The following is a 20261-nucleotide window of genomic DNA, read 5'->3' as shown; positions in this document are numbered from 1 at the left end:
CTTTGATTTTTAATTTTTATACATCATCCAGACTCGGTGTTTTGAGATGGGCAGCCTTAGGCATGTAACACGCTCACACAAACAGATTCACACACTCATTCATACAGTGGGATCAGTTTATTTCTCTGGAATATGAATGGCATTCTTGTATACTGTGTAATCTCACCCCTATTTTTTTTTCAGAATCATATGTTGATTTCTGTGGATTTTATCCTAGGTCAGATGATATAACACTACAGGCAAAGTGATTCTAATTGCTTTGCCTTTTTCTTTTAAACATGAGACTTTTTAAAAAACTGGTACTTGTAAATGATCCTTTGGGATTCAGAATTGAAAAATGTATTAATAGTATGATCATTGTACTTAATTTCATTTATTGTTACTAATAAAAAATCATAAATGAAATGAAGTCCTTCCATTTGTTAAAAAATTATACAATTGGTTTATGCTCATTTCAGTGTTTTTCATTCAAATGAAGGAAATATAGGAAAGTCCCAGGAGATGGCAGTATACAATAACACAAAAAAATGCACAATGAAAAGTGAAAATGAAAGACTGAGAATAGCTTACTACTTCTCTTAGAATTGTTCTGGGGTTTATGAAAATTATGCATGCATTATTTCTATTGAGTTATATTAATGACAGCAGGAACCCATTGTTGCCAAATCTCTGACATATGGCCCTCTCTGAAATCTGCTGTGCTAGCAAATCAGTTCATGACGTGGTTCACACCAACTGCAGTGCCACTGCAGCATCATAAAACTTGACATTATTCTGGCACTGAAGGGAACAAAATGGTTACTGCACCACATAAGGCTGGTGCTGATATTTAATCTGATTGGTTTACAAAGCCAATAGAATAGCATATTATTCAGGTATATTTAATTGAACATTGCATCTGCTTTCCAAACAATGTTCTTTTCATAGCTCATCTATTCATATTAGTGAAACACTCTTTTCCAATATTTTTAAAATAATTCATATAGGTTCACAATAAAATGCTCACCATTGTTGATAAGGCTTGTCTGTTTCAGTTTCCATAGGGCATGTCTTCTTGGTCTCATGTGGAAGGTAGAGAGGGAGAGGGAAGGAGAGAGAGAGAACCAAACTGAATTTTACAACATTATATTGACTGGCAGACTTATGGCACAAGTGTTTGTGGAATAGCATTCATCTGCATTATATAAACATAATTATATTGAATTATCAATTCCTTAATTATATTGCATTCATGATCCCTGCATGTCTGGCATTTTTCTGTGCTGTGCATCAGGGGTGGGTTCTACTTACCTTTACTACCAGTTCACAATGGGATTGCATGTGCGTGCTTGCTTTGCTCGCGCACGTGCCTTGCTTCTGCACATGCGGAGATCGCCGATGATGACATCCGGGGTGGTGGGTGGGGCCTCCTGCCAATTTTACTACCAGTTCTTGTGAACTGGTCTGAACCCACCACTGCTGTGTACATTGATGACAGTTAGTTTTTCATTCACTACAGTAATATTCACGTGTTTGGGAGAGTTTGAGGCTTGAAGCATTGCAATGAATGGTCGTGATACTTTTTTTTTTTAAATTTGATTTATATGCCGCCCTTCTCCCGAGACTCAGGGCGCTTACAATGCTTTAAGCAATAGCCTTCATACTTTTGTATATTTTATACAAAGTCAGCTTATTGCCCCCACAATCTGGGTCCTCATTTTACCTACCTTAGAAAGGATAGAATGTTGAGTCAACCTTGAGCCTGGTGAGATTTGAACTTGCAGTAATTGCAGGCAGCTGATGTTAATAACAGTGCTTTAGTCTGCCACGTCACCAGGCTCTTAAGAGAGAGCAAAAGTGGTCTCTAGGAAGACACCATAGAGGTGGAAGTACAGGGTGACAATTCTTAATTCCCGATAAGACCAGATATTTCAGAATTGATCTAAAGGGACTCATTTTCTTCATAGAAAGGACATCTTTGTTGGAAGCTGAGAGAATCTTTGAGAGGACGGTTTCTATTTATTTCTCTTCATGGCACACACCGTCACTTTCCATACTGTCTTGAAAAACTTCATGACCTATCAACACCACTTTCCTCAGCTTACATGGGGCTGCATAGGAAAAGAAAAACCACAACAGTGATACCCCTCCTTTTCCCTCACTTGGTTCTATTCCCAGTTTCATTCTTTTAAGAGAATGTGCTCGAATAACCTGGATGTCTGGCTGGTTTCACCAACTTTGAGACTTGTTAAATACATGTTAAAATAATGTTTGATATTTTTTTAATAAAAGGCTTTGGCTACAATTCAGAGATAGGTAAGTAATTAATGAAATTAATGATTATGTGACATTAAATCAGTGTGAACTGTTAGTGAGCACATAGATTTTCTCAGGGGTGAAATTCACTTGCCTTCCCTACCGGTTTGCAAATGTGCGTGCGCCGCTTGCTTGCTTCTCTTGCATGCGCCGTCATCTGTGCATGCGCAAAGCTGCCTATGGATGCTCAGAGCAGTGGTGGGTTGCCCCCAGTTCGGATGGGTTCACAAGAACCGGTAGTAAAACCAGCGGGAGGCTCCGCCCACTGACCTGACATCATCATAGGTGATCTGTGCATGCACAGAAGCTTCTGCACATGTGGGGGCGCAGGCGCAATGTGAACCGGTAGTAACCCACCCCTGGCGCAGAGGCTTAAAATCATCACAAAAAAGCGACGTCATGACGTCCGTGCGGGTGGGCAGAGCCTCCTGTAGCTACCGCTACCGGTTCACCCGAGCCGGATAGAACCGGCTGAATTTCGCCCCTGGATTTTCTCCATGACAATCGGTCCCTAAAAAGGACCTTCAGATCTTCCAATGTTAGACCTTCCAGACGTTTCCACTTCCATGAGTTCACCCACCTTGTTGCTGGTTCTCCTGCTCTTCTCTTTCCTTCCACCTTTCCAAGCATTAAAGCCTTATCCAGGGAGCTAGGTCTTCGCACAATGTGCTAAAGGGTGATAATCCTGAAATGAATAGGTTTTATTTATTTTCATGAAATACAAATCCAGCATAGAATTGGCTCCCCAGAATTACATAGCCATGAATAAGCTCTTTAAAAAGGGGTTGTAGCTGCCGTGGGCTTATCAAATGCAACAGTATTTAAAGATTATGAAAGGCTAGAGAAACTCTTTTGTTGATGTTATCTAATCTTTTTTCTGTGCTTTTATACCTTCCCTCAAATGCAGGAACTGGTGTCAGAGAAGATGTCTACCTGATTTGGAGGGAACTAGAGGAAGCCAAGAATATCTTAACTCAGATAGAGAAAATTCTTATAGAATTTGAGAAGTCTAAAAGTGTGGCAGGTATTTTATGAATGCATAATTGAAAAGGACTTGATTTATGAACAGTTTGATGGAAAGCATTCTCAATAGGTGCCCATCCATTAGAGATAATCTACAAATTGTAAATCTGTAGAAACAGTCTAGAATAAAACACCCTATCACTTGCTGGTTTTACTTGCAATCTACTTCTGAACATGAGAACAAATAACAGAGCTAAACTGGGGAAGTTAAGAAGATACCACTTATTAGTTCCTCGGCATACATACATATATATTCATTTACTGATTCAGTAACTACTTATTTGTTCAAATTATGCTTTTTCACCTTCATTTCTTCTTTTGCTACAGCTTGCCTCAGTAGATCTGGGTTCAATGTAAGATCTCTCTTATGTGGGAAGAATTTGTTACAAAAAGTTACCTTAGCCGACTTATTTCCTTTGCTAAAGGTTAGTGTTGGTTAAGGAAGGAATGAACTGGACTGTGTCCAGTATTATTGGACTTTCTCCAGCTCAGCCAAAACACCCACTCTATATAGAAGGAAGAACCTTTCTCAGGGTCTTCTGCCAAATTTCCCCCAAAAGCCAAGGTTTCTGTAATGGTAGCCAATTCCCTCTGTTCCCTTTAAATCTGGGTGAAGCTGTCACCTGCAACCACACGGATTCTTCCCAGCCTTCCAGAATCTTGAGTGGAGCTCATCCCTCTGGGTCTTTGCTTCCCATCTTCTAGAGAAGCCCTGGACCATTCTTCTCTCCCCAAAGGACACTTGCCCTGCACACTTCACTCTCCAACTTCTCTCCAGCTTCTCCATTCACAACAGGTGGCATACTTTTAGTCTCCTCTCCCCTCTTCTCCTTCCCCTTCCCCATGTCCTGTAGCTACTGAGGAGATTGGTGTTCTCCCAGAGACCCCAACACTGATATACCTTGCTGCACCAATGGGACTGCTTACCCAAAATCTCCCCACAGCAGCTCTGAGTAGCAGTCAGCTCAACTCATCAGTCTCATGACAACACAGCTGCCCCTCAAAAGTGAGCTGCTTTTTCTTCTTATCTCTTTCCAATGTCCAGTCACAAAATTTCTACAGCAGGGGTGTCAAACTCGATTTCGTTGAGGGGCGAACCAGGGTTGTGTTTCACCTCGAGGGGCTGGGGGGGCGTGGCCAGCTCAATATCACTCACGTCAGGGGGTCCAAGTACTCTGCCAGCAAAAACGGGCTCCTGAGCTCCATTTTCAGCTGCAACAGCTTCCTGTAACCCTCTGCCAGCAAAATCAGCTCTCCCAAGCTCTGTTTTCAGCTGCAAAGTCGTCCTGCAAACCTCTGCCAGTGAAAATGGAGCTTGGGAGGGCCGCATGTGGCCTTCCCGAGCTCCATTTTTACTGGCAGAGGCACTGTGGCCCGGTCCTTTGCTGTTTCCAGGGTGGCCCCACGGGCCAGATCTAAGCACATTGTGGGCCGGATCCAGCTCCCGGATCATAATCCCAGGAGAAGGCAGTTGCAAAACATTACAAGCTGTTACCTAAGAAAATTATATAGACCTGCAAAAGACTAGAGTGACCAAGAATTGACTCAGATCAGAGGAGACTTACCTATAAAGTAGTTATATTTCTAAGGAAAGAAGAATGTATTAGTCATGTACCATAAATAAGTATGTGTATGCAAATATATCCATTTCAAATTAAGTCATATAATAGCTTTAGGCTGATATTGGCACATGCTTATTTATATTAATATTTTTATATCAGCAGAAGAAATGGATAAAACAGAATATGAGCCAGAAGTAAAAGATTTTGTGAATTCCAGAGAGTGGCTTCAGAAGAATGGCTTGAAAGCCCAGAATCTGACCATACCTAGAGCTTTTTCTGATTGTGCTTTCCGTCATGTAAATGGAGTTGTAGATATAAAAACCAAGCCAGAAGATGAATCTCTTCAGACAAATGCTGTAAGAAATCTTCCCATTGTGTTGCTATAATTTTCTACTTTTTTGTGTGTGGGGGGGTTAGTTGGGGGATCAAATAGATTTCCAGATTTTGTTAGTTGTATAGTAGAAACCTTCATTTGCATTTCTGGCCACTTACAGCATCCCACTGTTTGCCTAGCAATATTTCTTGAAGTTATTAAAACTGGTTAGGAATTGTGACTGAATGGGAGTATAGCTGCTATTTTCTTAATCCTCTAGAAAGTATTCACATGTTTAGCCAAACTGATTCTGGATTTTTCAAAGAAAAAGCATCCCAAGCATCACATCTGGAATGACTTTGTATTACTGTTCTCAAGAAATACATTGGACCATAATAGCTAAATTTAATGCTTCATTGAAATATAACCCTCATATAGCAACTGCCTCATTTAGCGACTGTTCAGTCTACAGCTGAGATGTAAAGTAACTTTGTGACCAATTCTCACATTTACAGGTCTGTAAAGCAAAGGAAAGATGAAGTAAGATCATTAAGAATGTCATGGTTTCACTCAGTTTCCCCAAGTTGTTAGTCCCAATTGTGGATATCAAATAAGGACTGCTTGTATACATTAATCAGTTGATTTGAATCCCCCAGTATGTTATTGAAATGTACTGGGAGAAAATTTTTATTTGCTTCCTGTAGGCAGAGGCATGCCTGTGCATATAGATAGTCTTGCTGAGTAACCCTAATGGGGACTAGCAAAGTGGTCACTAAATGGGAAATCATATTGCTGTGCTTTCTGACTGGAAAGAGACAAGACTATTCAGTTTCTTACCTTTGGCTTTTATTTGCCTCCTAACCACTCCTCGCCCTTTGGAATGCTTGGGTGCCTGCTTACCATCTTGAACTCATGGCAGTGTGATTGTATCTCAGCCTGGGGCTGGAAGCTGTGGGTACACTATGCAAAACACCTTGCTCTCTTGAAATCCCTTTCTCTTCAATTTCTCGGGTCTCTATTGAGAAGGGATTAAAAGAACTAATCAATTTCTATAGGCAATTTCTCCTTTGTCTGACCTTCCCCTCCACCTGACCAGAGAATGGAGATGAATTTCAAGTAAGTAAGTTTGTTTGCTCTTCTACACATTGAAAGCAATGCAATTGCAGAAAAGAGGGAAATTTGAGATTGCCTACATAATTTGCTTTTTCCATCCATTGCACAGTGAAGGGAACTATATTTCAAGCTTGTTGATCTATGTGGGCTTGTCTCCAGTATGCTAGATTATAATTCACAACATCCCAGTCTCTGTAGAGGATTGTACTTCAGTGTATTTAACTTGCATTGGCTGAGACAAGACTGATCAAAAGTTTACGAGGCCTCTGATTCTCTTGTCCTGTTGCACACCACTTAACTGAATTCATTTCACACCCATTTAGACCTACTGATTTTAAAACTTGAGCAGATTTAGGGAAACTTAAGAAATCATACTCACAGAGGAAATCTTTGTACTTTTAGGAGACAAATAAAAAGGTAATCCATGCCAAATACTGCAGCAATTTTATACATACAGTCTTGGAAGATGGGTCTATAATTCATTTACATTTGAATAAAGAAAGATGCAAGGAGTTTGAAAATAAAGTGAAGAATGCTCTTCATCAGATGGAAGAAAGGTTAGTTTGCATCCTGATAATATCTTTTCTAAAGACAGATCTTATGATGAAAAAAGGACTGATGTATCTTATTAAAAAGATTTTGAAATGCCCAAGTACTCTAATATTTAGTGTTAGGTACTCCGATTGTTTAAAAATTGAGCATGGACAATGCTAAGGGTTTCTAACTGCAATATCAAATGTGGGTATATATTCATTTCTGAATATTTGTTTGAGTAGCATAATTACATTCCATGACCTTCAAACCTAATATGTTGTTATTAATGAGATTCAGCTGTAGAAACATCACTTTTATTCTGTAATGCCCCATAGTCTACATATATTTTACTAAAATAATGGCCAAGATTCTAGAAGTACTAATCCCAATGTAGTCATAAATCTCTTTTAAGACATTTGCATCAAATTGAAATAATGACTATTCAAGTCCTACTTTATTTTTTTTATCTATGAGATTTTGAATAAAATTTGAACTAAACCATTCATCAGAGTTACCAGGGAGCTTCTAAAAGCAAGTATTATTTCTTTAATATTGATTTATTCAATATTTATGGGATGTATGTTAATACACTAATAACAATGAAACACTCAATTGTGCCTCGTTAAAACTGCCAACATGAGCTTTAGTCTGCATTTATTTATGTTGTCTATATTCCACTTTTGTTCAAAGCCAATGGAAAGAGAAGTCCAATTGAAATTTACCTTCGCAATAACTCCATTAAGTAAATTAGGTTTAGGGAATGTGATGGCACAGCTACATGGTAGTATGAAGCCTACAATCTGATTGTTCCTAATTCTCATCTGATGCTTTGGGTCTTGTTTGTTGAGAATAGTGGGAATTATAATCCCAATACAGTGATTGACAGCTGCTTTAACTCACTACTAGCACATAAACTCTATATAGCCCTGAAATTATATTCCTTCCTGCAAGTTATACAATAATCTTTGTTTATCTTCCAATTTAAAATGTCTTTTCCTTAGTAATATTTATTTTGTCTTAAAGTGATTTACTTGACTTATTCTTTTGTCCTTTATATTAAATTAATAATAAAAATAAAATTATTTAGGAGTGTTAAGATACTGGGAAGTGAGCATTTCAGACATCATTCTTGCTGTGCCTTTCATTTCATGTAAAAAAGTATTCTTATATAGAATTCAGGACCTTAAGAAAGGAAGCCGAGCTCTCTTTGGAGATGTCACAGAAGACCACATCTGTATTCTCATTGATGTGTCTCAGTCTATGATATACAAACTGCCTGTGGTGAAGGAGAAGATATATCAGCTCATAAGAGTGAGTGAACAGCTGTTTTGATGAAGAGAAGTGTCCTAATGTGGAATGACTGGCTTTTTCTGAAAAGGATCTAGGAAGTTGCCTTTTACAGATTGTCCTAGATCAGGGATCTGCAACCCGCAGCTCTGGAGCCTCATGTGGCTCTTTCATCCCTCTGCTGCGGCTCCCTGTCACTCAAAATATGTGTCACAACCGCTAATGTGCGACACGCGCCAGCACATGATTTATTAAGCTTTTCAGCCCATCTTTTTTTTTTTGGAGTTCAAAATGTTTTTGTTGCATGCAGAAATAAAAATTGTTTTCTCTGTAGCAGTTCATTGATTTCATAAATGCAACACAATATATTTTTTTTATACATAGCATAAAGATAAAAAATGATATATGCAGTGTTATCTTGATTTTAGATGTCAAAAGAGTTTTGTGGCTCCCGGTGTTTTCTTTTCTGTGGGAAACGGGTCCAAATGGCTTGTTCAGTGTTTAAGGTTGCCAACCCCTGTCCTAGACTTACAACAGTTCGTTTAGTGATCATTCAAAGTTACAACGGCACTGAAAAAAGTGACTTATGATCATTGTTCACACTTAAAACGACCATAGTAGCGCCCCCATGGTCACATGATCAAAATTTGGATGCTTGAACAACTGGTTCATATTTATGACAGTTGCAGCGTCCATGGGTCATGTGATCATCCCTTTTGCGAGGGATACATAGGGAAGCCAGATTCACTTAACTGACCCATCCACTGTGTCAAGAAAGGTCATAAAATGGGATAAAATTCATTTAACAACTGTCTCACTCAGCATCAAAAATGTTGTCTCGATTGTGGTCATAGGTTGAGGACCAGCTGTATTGTTGTTCTCTTTAACTGAATATGTGCTGTCTGGAATTAGTTCTGAGTGGAATCTTTTCCAATTTTCCCTGGAGTTGTTAGAACAGGGCTAGAACTTTATTCTTCCACGTCAATGTTCTACTAGTTTCCTCCAAGTGGAAGAGATTTTCTAAGTCCATTTTCTCAAATGGGAAAGCTGGTTATTAAGACCAGCTGCCTGCAATTACTGCAGGGTTCGAATCTTGCCAAGGCTCAAGGTTGACTCAGCCTTCCATCCTTTCTAAGGTAGGTGAAATGAGGACCCAGTTTGTGGGGGCAATAAGCTGACTTTGTATAAATATACAAAAGGATGAAGGCTATTGCTGAGCACATTGTAAGCCGCCCTGAGTCTTCAGAGAAGGGCGGCATATAAATCAAATTAAAAAAAAAAAAAAAATGGAATGGTGGACCATAAATTAGGACATTCCCCATATCATTGTTCTCTAGTGATGGAATCATCATTTGGTATGTTGACACTTTTTATAATGGATGGTTTTAATGTTTTCAATGTTTTTATGTTGTAAGCCACCCAGAATTCTTGGATACAAGATGGGTGGCTAAGTAAGTAAGTAAATAAGTAAATTTGCTATGCTGGGTGAGAATTCTAGCAATGCTGAGCTCCCAAACATTTTGTGAGTACCTCGTAGAGAAAATTAGATTACAGGTAGACAATATTTTTAAGAGCAGAATTACAATTTCCAAAATATTTAATACATATTTGCTAGACAAATGAAACATTTATCCCGATAACTGACTGCTTCTCAATAAAATGGTGGGTGGGCAAAGGGAATATCTTTTTTCTCTTTCAGAGAAATCATTCAACAGATGATTTCTTACAGGAACAGTTTCAAAACAAAACCAGGTTTAACTTTGTTAAATTTGATGCTGAAGCAATAGCCTGGAAAGACAGACTTGCTGAAGTTAATGAAGAAAATATAGAAGATGCTATACTTTGGATAAAACAACTTCAGGTAACTATAGCGAAAACTTTAAGCAAATGGAAATGAATTAAACTATTGTTGGACTTCTCTTTCCCTTCTTCCATGCTCTGGGTCAATAAATTTGGGTTATAGTAAAACTTCATATGAAGGGAATCCTTCCAAGTAGACAAATATAGTTTAAATTATCTCTACTATTAATATGGTAATTTGTGTTTTTATAAACATACTTCTATTATGTTAATTTCTATTAATGTAGTAACCATGCTTAATAGAATACAGATTTGATTTAAAATAACTCAACCTTCTTTTCTATAGTAACATTTCTTTTTTTTTTTTGTTTCACTTTTTAAATTTTATTTTACATATACATATCAATGTGTGAACAGTGTGGCCCCTGGGTGTCATACATTTTAATACAGATAAAACTAGTAATATTAATCATAATTGTTGCATTCAAGCAGCTTATATATTTCTAATAATAATACACATTTACAGTATATTATGTTATAGTCTTTCATTATTCCATGTTTTAATATATTGTTCTAATGTCACTCACCATATTATTTAAACATACATAATAATACCGCCATTCAATTTCTAAACTTTCCTCTTGTTATTGCTTTTATTTTATTATATAAAAATGTGTATACTAATATTTTTTATTAAAAGATGTTTTATTTCTATCCAAAATCTCTTCTTGACTTTGGTGCTTTAAATCCTGTTCATTTTTAGCTTGCCTCCCATATTTCACTCTTTTCATCTATTTGTATTAAGATACAATCATTCATTATTTCATTATTCAATGTTTCAATACACACTAATGCCAATCACAATATTATTTAAACATACAAGATTATTCTAAAAGTAATACACATGTTTATATTAAGGTATGTTCTTGCTCTGTTTCAATATATTATTCCAATGCCAATCACAATATTATTTAAACATACTTAATAATACCATCATTCAGTCTCTTATTTTCCCATTTTATTATTGCTTTTATTTCATTATATAAAGGTATGTATATACAAATGTTCCCCCATTCTCTTATTTCTACCTAACTTATAATCATGCCACCATTCTAAAAAAGAAGGGAAAGAAAGAGAGAGACAAAAAGCAAATCAAAACAACAGCAACAAATCCTTTCCTTTCTATTCACTGTCTCTTGTCCGCTTAGTAACATTTCTAATGACCAAAAGGGTTGGTTCAGAAAGACATTCCTGCTCCAGGAAGGAATATTGAGAATAATTGGGAATGTTCATTTCTTTGCAACAGGAAGCAAATGACCAGGGTTTCTCAGCCTTAACAATTTTAAGATGTATGTCTTCAGTTCCCAGAATTCTCCATATGACATGCTCACTGGTGTAGATATGCCTGGTAATTTAAAGCAGGACAAAGGGCATAGCCCGGGAAGAATTATTAATTGGATCGAGAGGCCTAGTATCTACTGTACATTTACCTCAAATTCTCCACCACTGCTCTAAAGGAAGAGAGAAAACTCATTAAGCCACTCAGAGTCTCTTGATTGTGAGATAGGTGGCATATAAATTTAAGTACTAATAAATAAGTTAATCTTATTTGGCAAAAGTCATTTCTGAAGCTACCTTCAGGATAATAAAGTGCCAGTAGTCCCTCATTTAATCAAAATAGCTAGCTGGTTTCCATTTAAACAGTTCTCTTCTCTTTCAGCAAACTATAGAAATATATTTTTGTAGTCTTTCATTACAGAACTGTTACTTTCAGCTATTGAGCATATCAGTGTTTAAAGGAATAATGGGATTTTAAATACAGAATATAACATATATTATCTACAATGTGAATTAGATCATGTAAAGTGTTTAAAATATGCCTCACCAGCATACATGAGAAATAAATTTTATAACCCATCCCATAAATCTGCCCACATTAACATCTTCATTTTTCTCTGTTCCTCCACTGACTGCCTAGGTTGGGACTACTACAAACATACTGAAAGCACTTCAGATTGCCTTTGCTGATCGTGACACTCAAGCCATTTATCTTCTTACTGATGGGAGACCTGATCAGGTATCTATGAAGAAGCAAATCATGTCAGGACAATATGATGATGTAACACTGGCCAGATGACAAAGCATCACATTGATGTAGACCAAAGATGGTCAAACTGACTACAAGGTGACAGATGAAGGAAGGCCTACATGCCTGTGTCTCCTCCTGATCTTTATTCCATCAACACATTAGAAACATGAGAGATTGGGAGGAGGATATGGTGACAGAGGACGGCAAAGAAGCATTTCTGTATCTAAAGTAGGGCATTCCAAAATGGGATTAGGGGAAAAGTGGGATTAGGTTTAGGAGGGGAAAACAAGAATTTTGGAGGCTGCTAGCTGAATAAGAGTCTTTTTATATGAAAGACTGAGAACAGAAAAGAAGTGGCAATATTTATAGGAGGATAAAGCTCCAGTGGAAAAATAGTCAGTGTAACCCTGTGAAAGGAGGGTTTAGCTATAGCTTTTAATGGGGTATAAAAGACAAAAACACGATGATGGCAAAAATGGAAATGTTGAGTGTAAGCATAGAATAGAGAAGTGATACCAGAAAGGGCAGCTGTACATTTAGTGTTGTTTCTCTTTTAACATCTGGTAAACTTGATGCCCTGTTGCTATGCCATGGTGTTGGTTATTTTTTTGCATATACCACTAGCAGTCAGTGGTGTGCATAAGAGAACATACACTAACAGAATCTGAGCTTCACGTGAACAAGGATGTTGGAACTTTGAACTTTTGGAAAATGTATTGCTTATTCTGTGGAGTTTGGGTTTCCTCACTAACTTGCAGAGTAATGCTATTGTAAATCAAGATTAGAAAAGATTTAGCCAGTAAATAAGTTGTGGATCTTTGAATCTAGTCTTCTCTCCAAGTTATACTCCTCCTTCATAGGTTCAGCTCATTGGATTTCTTTTGATATAAAACTGAAGGACAAGATGGGAGAGAGTCTTTAAATACATTTTTGATTTGTTTCTCTTTAATTAAATATTCCATAGAAATAAGAAATTTATCAGTAAATCTGACAACCTGTGGTCAAGAGCTTTCAGATTAAGCATAACTACTATTGAAAAGTGAATCTCAACAGATTTTGGACTGAGTTTTGGCTACAAGGTGTGGGCTTCATAAGTCTGGACAACCACTGGATGGCAGCAAAGATTTAGACAACTATTTGTTGACATCTAGTGGTCATCTGGATTTTTGTGGCCAAATCTGTTAGGCTGAGGTACGGTACTTTCCAAATCATCAAGAGGAAACAGATTTCTAGCCATGGTCAGGTGCAAATAGCAAACAACAAAAAGAAAATTTGACATTGTTTAACCCTCTGTCTAAAAAATGCCTTAAAATATTGACTACTTTGGGGACAATAAGAGGTTCTACAGGAGATAGAAGAACAACGTATTAAATGTAGTATTATAGAATCTGATATAGTGTAAACCTGGATTTTATGTGTAAGGTTACAGAAATGCAAAAAATAGTTGACCTAAAGTTTGATTTTGGTTTTTTTGATGGTGGTTGAGAGTGTCTGTGTTTGCAAATACCGGTATTTTCCTACACTTCATGCAAGTAGCTCCTATTTTTGACATAGGGATGAAATGTTTCAGAGTGTAGTAGAGGGCATAAACTCTCTCCAAAATGTAATTGGAGACAGAGGTTAATGTGTTCTTGTAGGAAGTAACAACAGTAGATGAGGAAGTAAGAACAGTAGATGAGGAAAGCCCGTAGTGAACATTGTAGTGCTTAGGTTAGTTTTGGCAACCATGTAGACCAAGTGAAGCCAGGTAAATCTGAAGCTCCTCAGTTAATTTATTTATAACCCATCTTTATTATTTGTAAAAATAACTCAAGGCAGAGAACACACGTAGTATTCCTTCCTCCTATTTTTCCCGCAACAACAGCTGTATGAAATGGGTTAGGCTGTGTGAGAGAGAATGACCAAAGGTCATCCAGATGTCTATCATGCCTAAAGTGGGACTAGCAGGTCTCCTAGTTTCTGATTGGTGCCTTATGCACTAGACCAGGGGTGTCAAACTCAGATCTAGGCCCAGAGGGTGCTTAGATCTAGCCTGCGGGGCCACCCTAGAAACAGTGAAGGACTGGCCTGTGATGCCTCGGCCCAGCCCGGGTGCTGATCTACAACCTGGTGGCGGCTGGCAGCTTTCTAGAGGAGGCTGTGGCAGTCGAAAATGGAGCTCAGGAGGGCCGTGTGTCCGGCCCCCCAAGGTCAAACACATCCCTGATGCGGCCCTCAATAATACCGAGTTTGACACCTCTGTATTAGACCAAACTGGCCAACCAATAAATTATTGTCCGGAAATACTGCAACACGGTGGAATTTGGCTTCTGATTTAAGAAAGTCCTAGCCATTGATTGCCGTGGTAATAATGATTAAAGGCTTCTTCATGACTTGATTTATTGTTAAAGGCTAAGTGATCATTTAAAAGCTTTCTATTTGGGTATCTTTAAATTTACACATTTTCCCTTCCTTTCTTTTTGCACAGCACCCCAATAGAATTTTAGATGAACTCAAACTTTGGCGGAACATTCCAGTTCACACTATATCATTTAACTGTGATGATACTGGAGCCAATCAATTTTTGCACGAGCTTGCCAGCAGCACAGGTGGACGATTTCACTACTACCATATTTGTCTGACAGATCCTGATTCCCCCAAACCTTTTGAGGTAAGTCTTTAAAAATGGTCCAGGTCCAAATTAAAGGATTGAACTATAATAGGGTAATATCATAGTTGGCACCTGATTTTGAGCAAGATAGCCTTCATGTATCTACTATCCCAATTGGGCCTACTATGCAAAAATTGAAGCAGGATTGGACTTGCTTAGTACCTGGATGAGAAACCAACAAGGACGCTCAGTGCTCAAGGATATCTATGGAATATTGGGTTTGTAGATTAGATTGAGAAATCGGAAAATATCCCAGAAGAAAATGGCAAGTAATGTCAGAATTTTTCCAAGTAAACTACATGGATAGGTTCTGAAATGACTAGTAGCTGGGCTCAACCTGCAGGAGATTGCATAAAAAATAATAATAGATACTTTAGCTGTATCTCAGAGTTACTATAAACTATAACTCCATTATTCTTCACCATAGTTGGATGACCGGAATAATAGCTTTAATGAAGATAAATGTCATATAAATTTAATATGAATTTCTTAAACAATTGAAGACTATAGAAGTAAGATGTCAGGGTTCCAAGTAACATCCCCAACCAAAGAAGACTCTGAGGCTAGAAGTTCCTCAAAGTTCCATTTTATTAGAGATGTTATATTGGTACATCTGGGAAAACCTGAATCTGAAAGCTTCCAGGTTTTCCCCACCCAAAAGAAAGTCCAGGTCCCTGCCCCAGCACCCACATGTCCATCACATGGTCCAATCAATGCACCGTCCCAATTGGCGATGCCTCCCAGTCACACGACTCCAGGTGCAGGGCAGGATGTCCTTGACTCTCAGAGAAAAGAATGTTGTTATGGCTAGGTAACTCTCCAACTCCATACAATCCCCCCTCCCAGTTTCCCACAGCACTAAATGTGGCAGCCCTGAAGATCCAAAGTAAAAGATGGCTTCCAGGACTGACAAAAAGACACTCAAAATTATAAGTAAAATACAGAAAAGTGTAGGTATAAAGAGAAAAGAAGAGAGAGAAAAAAGCAAAAGAGCAAGTATTTTGGCTACTGGATAGTTTAAAAAAGAACAAGCAAAAATATTGCAGCAAACCAATATTAAGAATCAAGATTTATTAACTGGTTCAACACTAGATCAGTTCAATAAAGCAACATTTAAGTGAGTTGTACATCTTCATTTTGATACCATTTTAGTTTCTGGCTCAAATCATTGTATTTTCACCACTGAATATAGTCTCTGGGGCACTTGAGGAAATTGCTGCTCTATGCATGGCAAAATAGTAGGAAAAAAGTTACACTAGATTTTTGGTTTGCCCTGAAGTTTGATGTGTTGGGGATTGGTGAAAGCCAGGGGATTGTTTAATTAACACACAGAAACCGATAGTAATATGGTGATAATTAAAATATGGTTATTTATTTTAGATACTAATCCATTATAGCAAGCCAGACTTTCATTTGCATGGTTTTGAGCTATATGGTGCCTACAAAACTAATTGGTAACTCATGGGCTATTGTGAAAATAATATAAAAATTTCTGGCTAAAAAATATTACATTCTTGGTGCTCCCGGAATTTGGTTGTTTTTTTACAGACATTTTATTACCTGACTAAGTAACATCATCAGCTCTACTCAGGTGTTAGTTGTTGAGGTAATGAAATGTTTGCAAGAAATCAACGAAGCTCAGAGGGAGCCCACAGTTTAACCCTGAGCTATGTAAATTATTTTCTGTTGGAATTACATTTTTATAGTTAAGAGAGGAAAAAGGCTAAGACATACCAAGGAACAATATTAAGCTTTTTGCTGTCAGGATCCTTTTTCACCTTTAAAAATTATGGAGGACTCTAAAAGAACTTTTATTTCTATGGGATATATTTATCAATATTTACTGCATTAAAAATTAAAATCCATACATTCATCAAATATTTATTGAATCATGAAGAATATTAAACCCACTAGATATTAACTAACATATTTTGCATTCAAAAACCCATATTTTTGAACAAATAAAAATAAGAGGGACATTATTTTAAATTTTTCAACTATCTTCAATATCTGGCAAATAATTTTGATGTTGTGGACTCCTGAGAGACCCCCCAAGGACTAAGAACCATACTTTAAGAAACACTATAGAAAATTCTTCTTGGGAAATCAGTGCTCAGAAAAACTAAGGGAAGCAATAAAATATTACTTCAAAGCCTGCTTAAAACATAAAACAGCTGTACCATATATAGATGATGCCTTGTAGTTATTTGCTATTTTTAAAAAAAGATGTTCCGTGGTCTTTGTTTTGCTCACAATCATAACAAATGGCTTATTTTTTGGCAGTGTGAGGATATATATTTGGTTAGAAGAGAGATAGAACGAGGAGAAAAACAACTGAACACAGTACAATCCTTTTACACTGGCAGCGATTTGATGGATTTGTTTAATGGAGCAAAAAACCTTCACGATAAGTATGGGCTTCTTCTGACTTTCTTCGTTTCTTCATTCTTCAGCTTCTTATTTCATGATTTAATTTGACTAAAATATGCATGACAATTTTTGTCACAGTGGTTTCTATTTTGAACAGACAAGGGTAAAGCAAAAAAAAAAAAAAATTGATGTCAATAAAATCAAGCACTCTGGGAGAAGAAAGAAACAACTAGAAAAAGCCAGTGCTTTTAGTGTTCAAAACGATAATGAACTAGAAAATATAATACTCCTCTGGAAAACCTCAGGACAGGTAGAAAACCTTACAGGTAGTCCTCGACTTAACAACAGTTCATTTAGTGACCAAAGTTAAAACGGCACTGAAGAAAGTGACTTATGTCTGTTTTTCACACTTATGACCGTTGCAGCATCCCATGGTCATGTGATCAAAATTTAAAAGCTTGGCAACTGACTCATATTAATGATGGTTGTGATCTCCTTTTGCAACTTTCTGACAAGCAAAGTTAATGGGGAAGCCAGATTCACTTAACAACCATATTACTAACTTAACTGCAGTGATTCACTTAACAACTGTGGCAAGAAAGGTCGTAAAATGGGGCAAAACTCACTTAACAACTGCCTCGCTTAGTGATGTTGGGCTCTATTGTGGTCATAAATCAAGGACTACTGATATTGTAAGTCAGTCTGACATAGAGTAAATGTACCTCTATTGGCTCGGCAGTTTCACTCCTTGGAGTTCTTTCGGTTTCTCTGATAGCAAACTAGGCTTTCCCCTTATTTTGCTCTCGTGTTTTTCCAAATTGGCAACTTTAAGACGTGTAGGCTTCAACTCTCTAAATTCCCCAGCCAACTCACACTTGTGATGTATGGTGGTTTTCCCACAGCTGTCCTATCCTTCTCATTATTTGGTAACTTGCTTTGGTTTGCATCCAGGGGTGAAATCCAACAAGTTCTGACAGGTTCTGAAGAACTGGTAGTGGAAATTTTGAGTAGTTCAGGGAATCGGTAGTGGAAATTTTGAGTAGTTTGGAGAACCGGCAAATACCACCTCTGGCTGGCACCAGGGTGGGGTGGGAATGGAGATATTGTAGTATCTTTCCTCTGCCATACCCACCAAGCCACACCACACCCACCAAGCCACACCCACAGAACCGGAAGTAAAAAAAATTGGATTTCACCACTGTTTGTGTCTCTGTCTAGGTACCAAGCAATCGGATGTATTTGACTCATTGGTCTCACAGTGACCTAGACACTTCTTTGGGATTAGTATTTATTGTTTATTGCTTTATTGTTTGTCTGGTTTATCTTTTTTATTTCAATTTTCAGAGAGTGGTAATATCTCCAAGATGTTTTATTTCCACTTTTTTATTTAAATTGTTTGCTATCTCCAAGCTGTCTTTTTCCTCCTCTGCAAATACAGTTGGATTCTCAACATAACAGAGAATGCACACATACCTTCTATTTTTACCTCTTGTATATAAACATGGATCAGCTTTTTTCAGTTCAAAGTCCAGGCATGGGATATTTAGTCTGGTGGCTGCCTGCTTTAGTCCATATATTGAGTTTTCAATTCACATACCAGTTATTCTTTCCCTAGATCTTCAAAACTTGGTTGACCCATGTAGAATAACTGTATTAATACCTACATGCGGTTTTATAAATGTGATTACTCTAAATAGAATTCTGAGGCTTGCAAGTTTAACTACTGATGCAAAAATCTCACTGTAATTTTTCTATATTTATAAATTTAGGCCTTTGCTATAACCTAGCACTACAGCATTAAACATTTCCATTAGTGGCATAGCTGATTTTGGCACTGCCCTCCCCCCTTCCAGTCTGTTTCTCTTGTCCTTTCTTAGTTTTGTAAGAATCCATGTTTTTGTGCATTTTGGTGCAAGATTCCCATTTTTTATGGGAAGAAATGATTCAACTGTTGATAGTTCCTGTATTTTTTCCCCATGGGCATCAGACACATTCCTTGCTCTCTCTGTGCAACACATTCTCTCAATTCCTTTACTAAATCAGTGAGAACTCCTTCATTTTAATGCTGAGTCTGTTTCAGACTCTTTGTCAGTAGCCCTTCTGAATCCGATACTATTTCAGATTCTTCTGACTTATTTTCAGTAACTGCTTCTGAGTGTGCCATATTATTCTTAGCTGTTTTCTCTTGTGTACTTACTGGGTGGACTCAGATGCTACTGGTAAAATCAGGTTGGTGTGTCTGTCTAGATATTACATATAGATATTATACAGGGGTGGGTTCTACTTACCTTTACTACTGGTTCGCAACGGGGCTGCGCATGCGCTCTTCTCTGCATGCGCAGAAGCGTTCTTATGACTTCAGGGTTGGTGGGCGGAGCCTCCCACCAGTTTTACTACCGGTTCTATAGAACCGGTGCAAACGGGGGGCAACCCACCACTGATATTGTAGTTTATCTGGGATTATCCTTCATTAAAATAAGTAATACTGCCTGGATTTACTTTTCCAGTTTTAAAAGGCTAAAATCCTGTAGCCTTTGATATCTCAGCATTATTTCTAATTGGCTTTTATAATTTACTCCTCCCCGCCCCCTTTAGGGTTATATGCATAAGCTTTACATCCAAATATCTTTAGGTGTGACACATTTGCTTTGTCCCCTTCTATAACTCATACAGGTTTTATCTGCACTTTTTGGATGCAGATAAGTAGCTGTGTAAAGTGCTTCTCCGCAGAAATCATTGGGTAACCAAACAAAAGGCAACTTATCGTGGTTAGCGGGCTTTGATTCTTTCTTTCTGCAACCTTATTGTGCTCAGGAATATTAGGCATGTATCCTGCTACTCCTCTGGTTGTTCTAGGTTGCATAAATTTCAGCAAATTAGTTTCATTGTATTTTCTTTACATCATGTGCATTCTTAAGGACAATCTCACATTTACACTGCATAACATAAGAATTTATGTACTCTGCATCCAATTCAGTTATGTATGTGCTTCTTTGGAATATTATATACCTGTCATTATAATTTATTAGGCATTTCAGTTTACTACTACTTTTCCACATTTACCAAAATTCCATTAGCTAAATTAACTTTTTCTTGGTGACATTAATCAAGGCTTTTAAACATACATGTGTTGCAGGTATCTTGAACATGTATTATTCACATGCCGAAATCAGTTTTTCTTTTCAAACGATAATCATGTTCAGTTTCAAGTAAGCAAGTATTTGC

General features: G+C 37.5%; 1 protein-coding gene across 9 annotated transcripts in view; it reads left to right on the top strand.

Annotated features, from left to right (window-relative positions):
* The window catches only part of VWA3B (von Willebrand factor A domain containing 3B), an 88558-nt gene that overhangs the window by 32128 nt on the left and 36169 nt on the right, over positions 1 to 20261 (top strand). For 3 of the 9 annotated variants that reach the window (XM_034431357.3, XM_034431354.3, XM_060686649.2), the window contains exons 9-16: positions 3203 to 3319; positions 5040 to 5236; positions 6709 to 6863; positions 8013 to 8151; positions 9827 to 9988; positions 11906 to 12004; positions 14484 to 14666; positions 16950 to 17077. In XM_034431357.3, coding sequence (XP_034287248.3) covers positions 3203 to 3319; positions 5040 to 5236; positions 6709 to 6863; positions 8013 to 8151; positions 9827 to 9988; positions 11906 to 12004; positions 14484 to 14666; positions 16950 to 17077 — 1180 coding nt within the window. The remainder of the gene's footprint in view (positions 1 to 3202; positions 3320 to 5039; positions 5237 to 6708; positions 6864 to 8012; positions 8152 to 9826; positions 9989 to 11905; positions 12005 to 14483; positions 14667 to 16949; positions 17078 to 20261) is intronic. The other 6 variants (XM_087871464.1, XM_087871462.1, XM_087871461.1 and 3 more) reach the window with 3 other exon arrangements.

This window comes from Pantherophis guttatus, chromosome 5 (genome assembly GCF_059756535.1).
Source record: "Pantherophis guttatus breed Tessera chromosome 5, ASM5975653v1, whole genome shotgun sequence".
Classification (NCBI taxonomy): domain Eukaryota; kingdom Metazoa; phylum Chordata; class Lepidosauria; order Squamata; family Colubridae; genus Pantherophis; species Pantherophis guttatus.
Note: the sequence above shows the minus strand (reverse complement) of the source record. Positions and strands in the feature narration are given on the sequence as shown.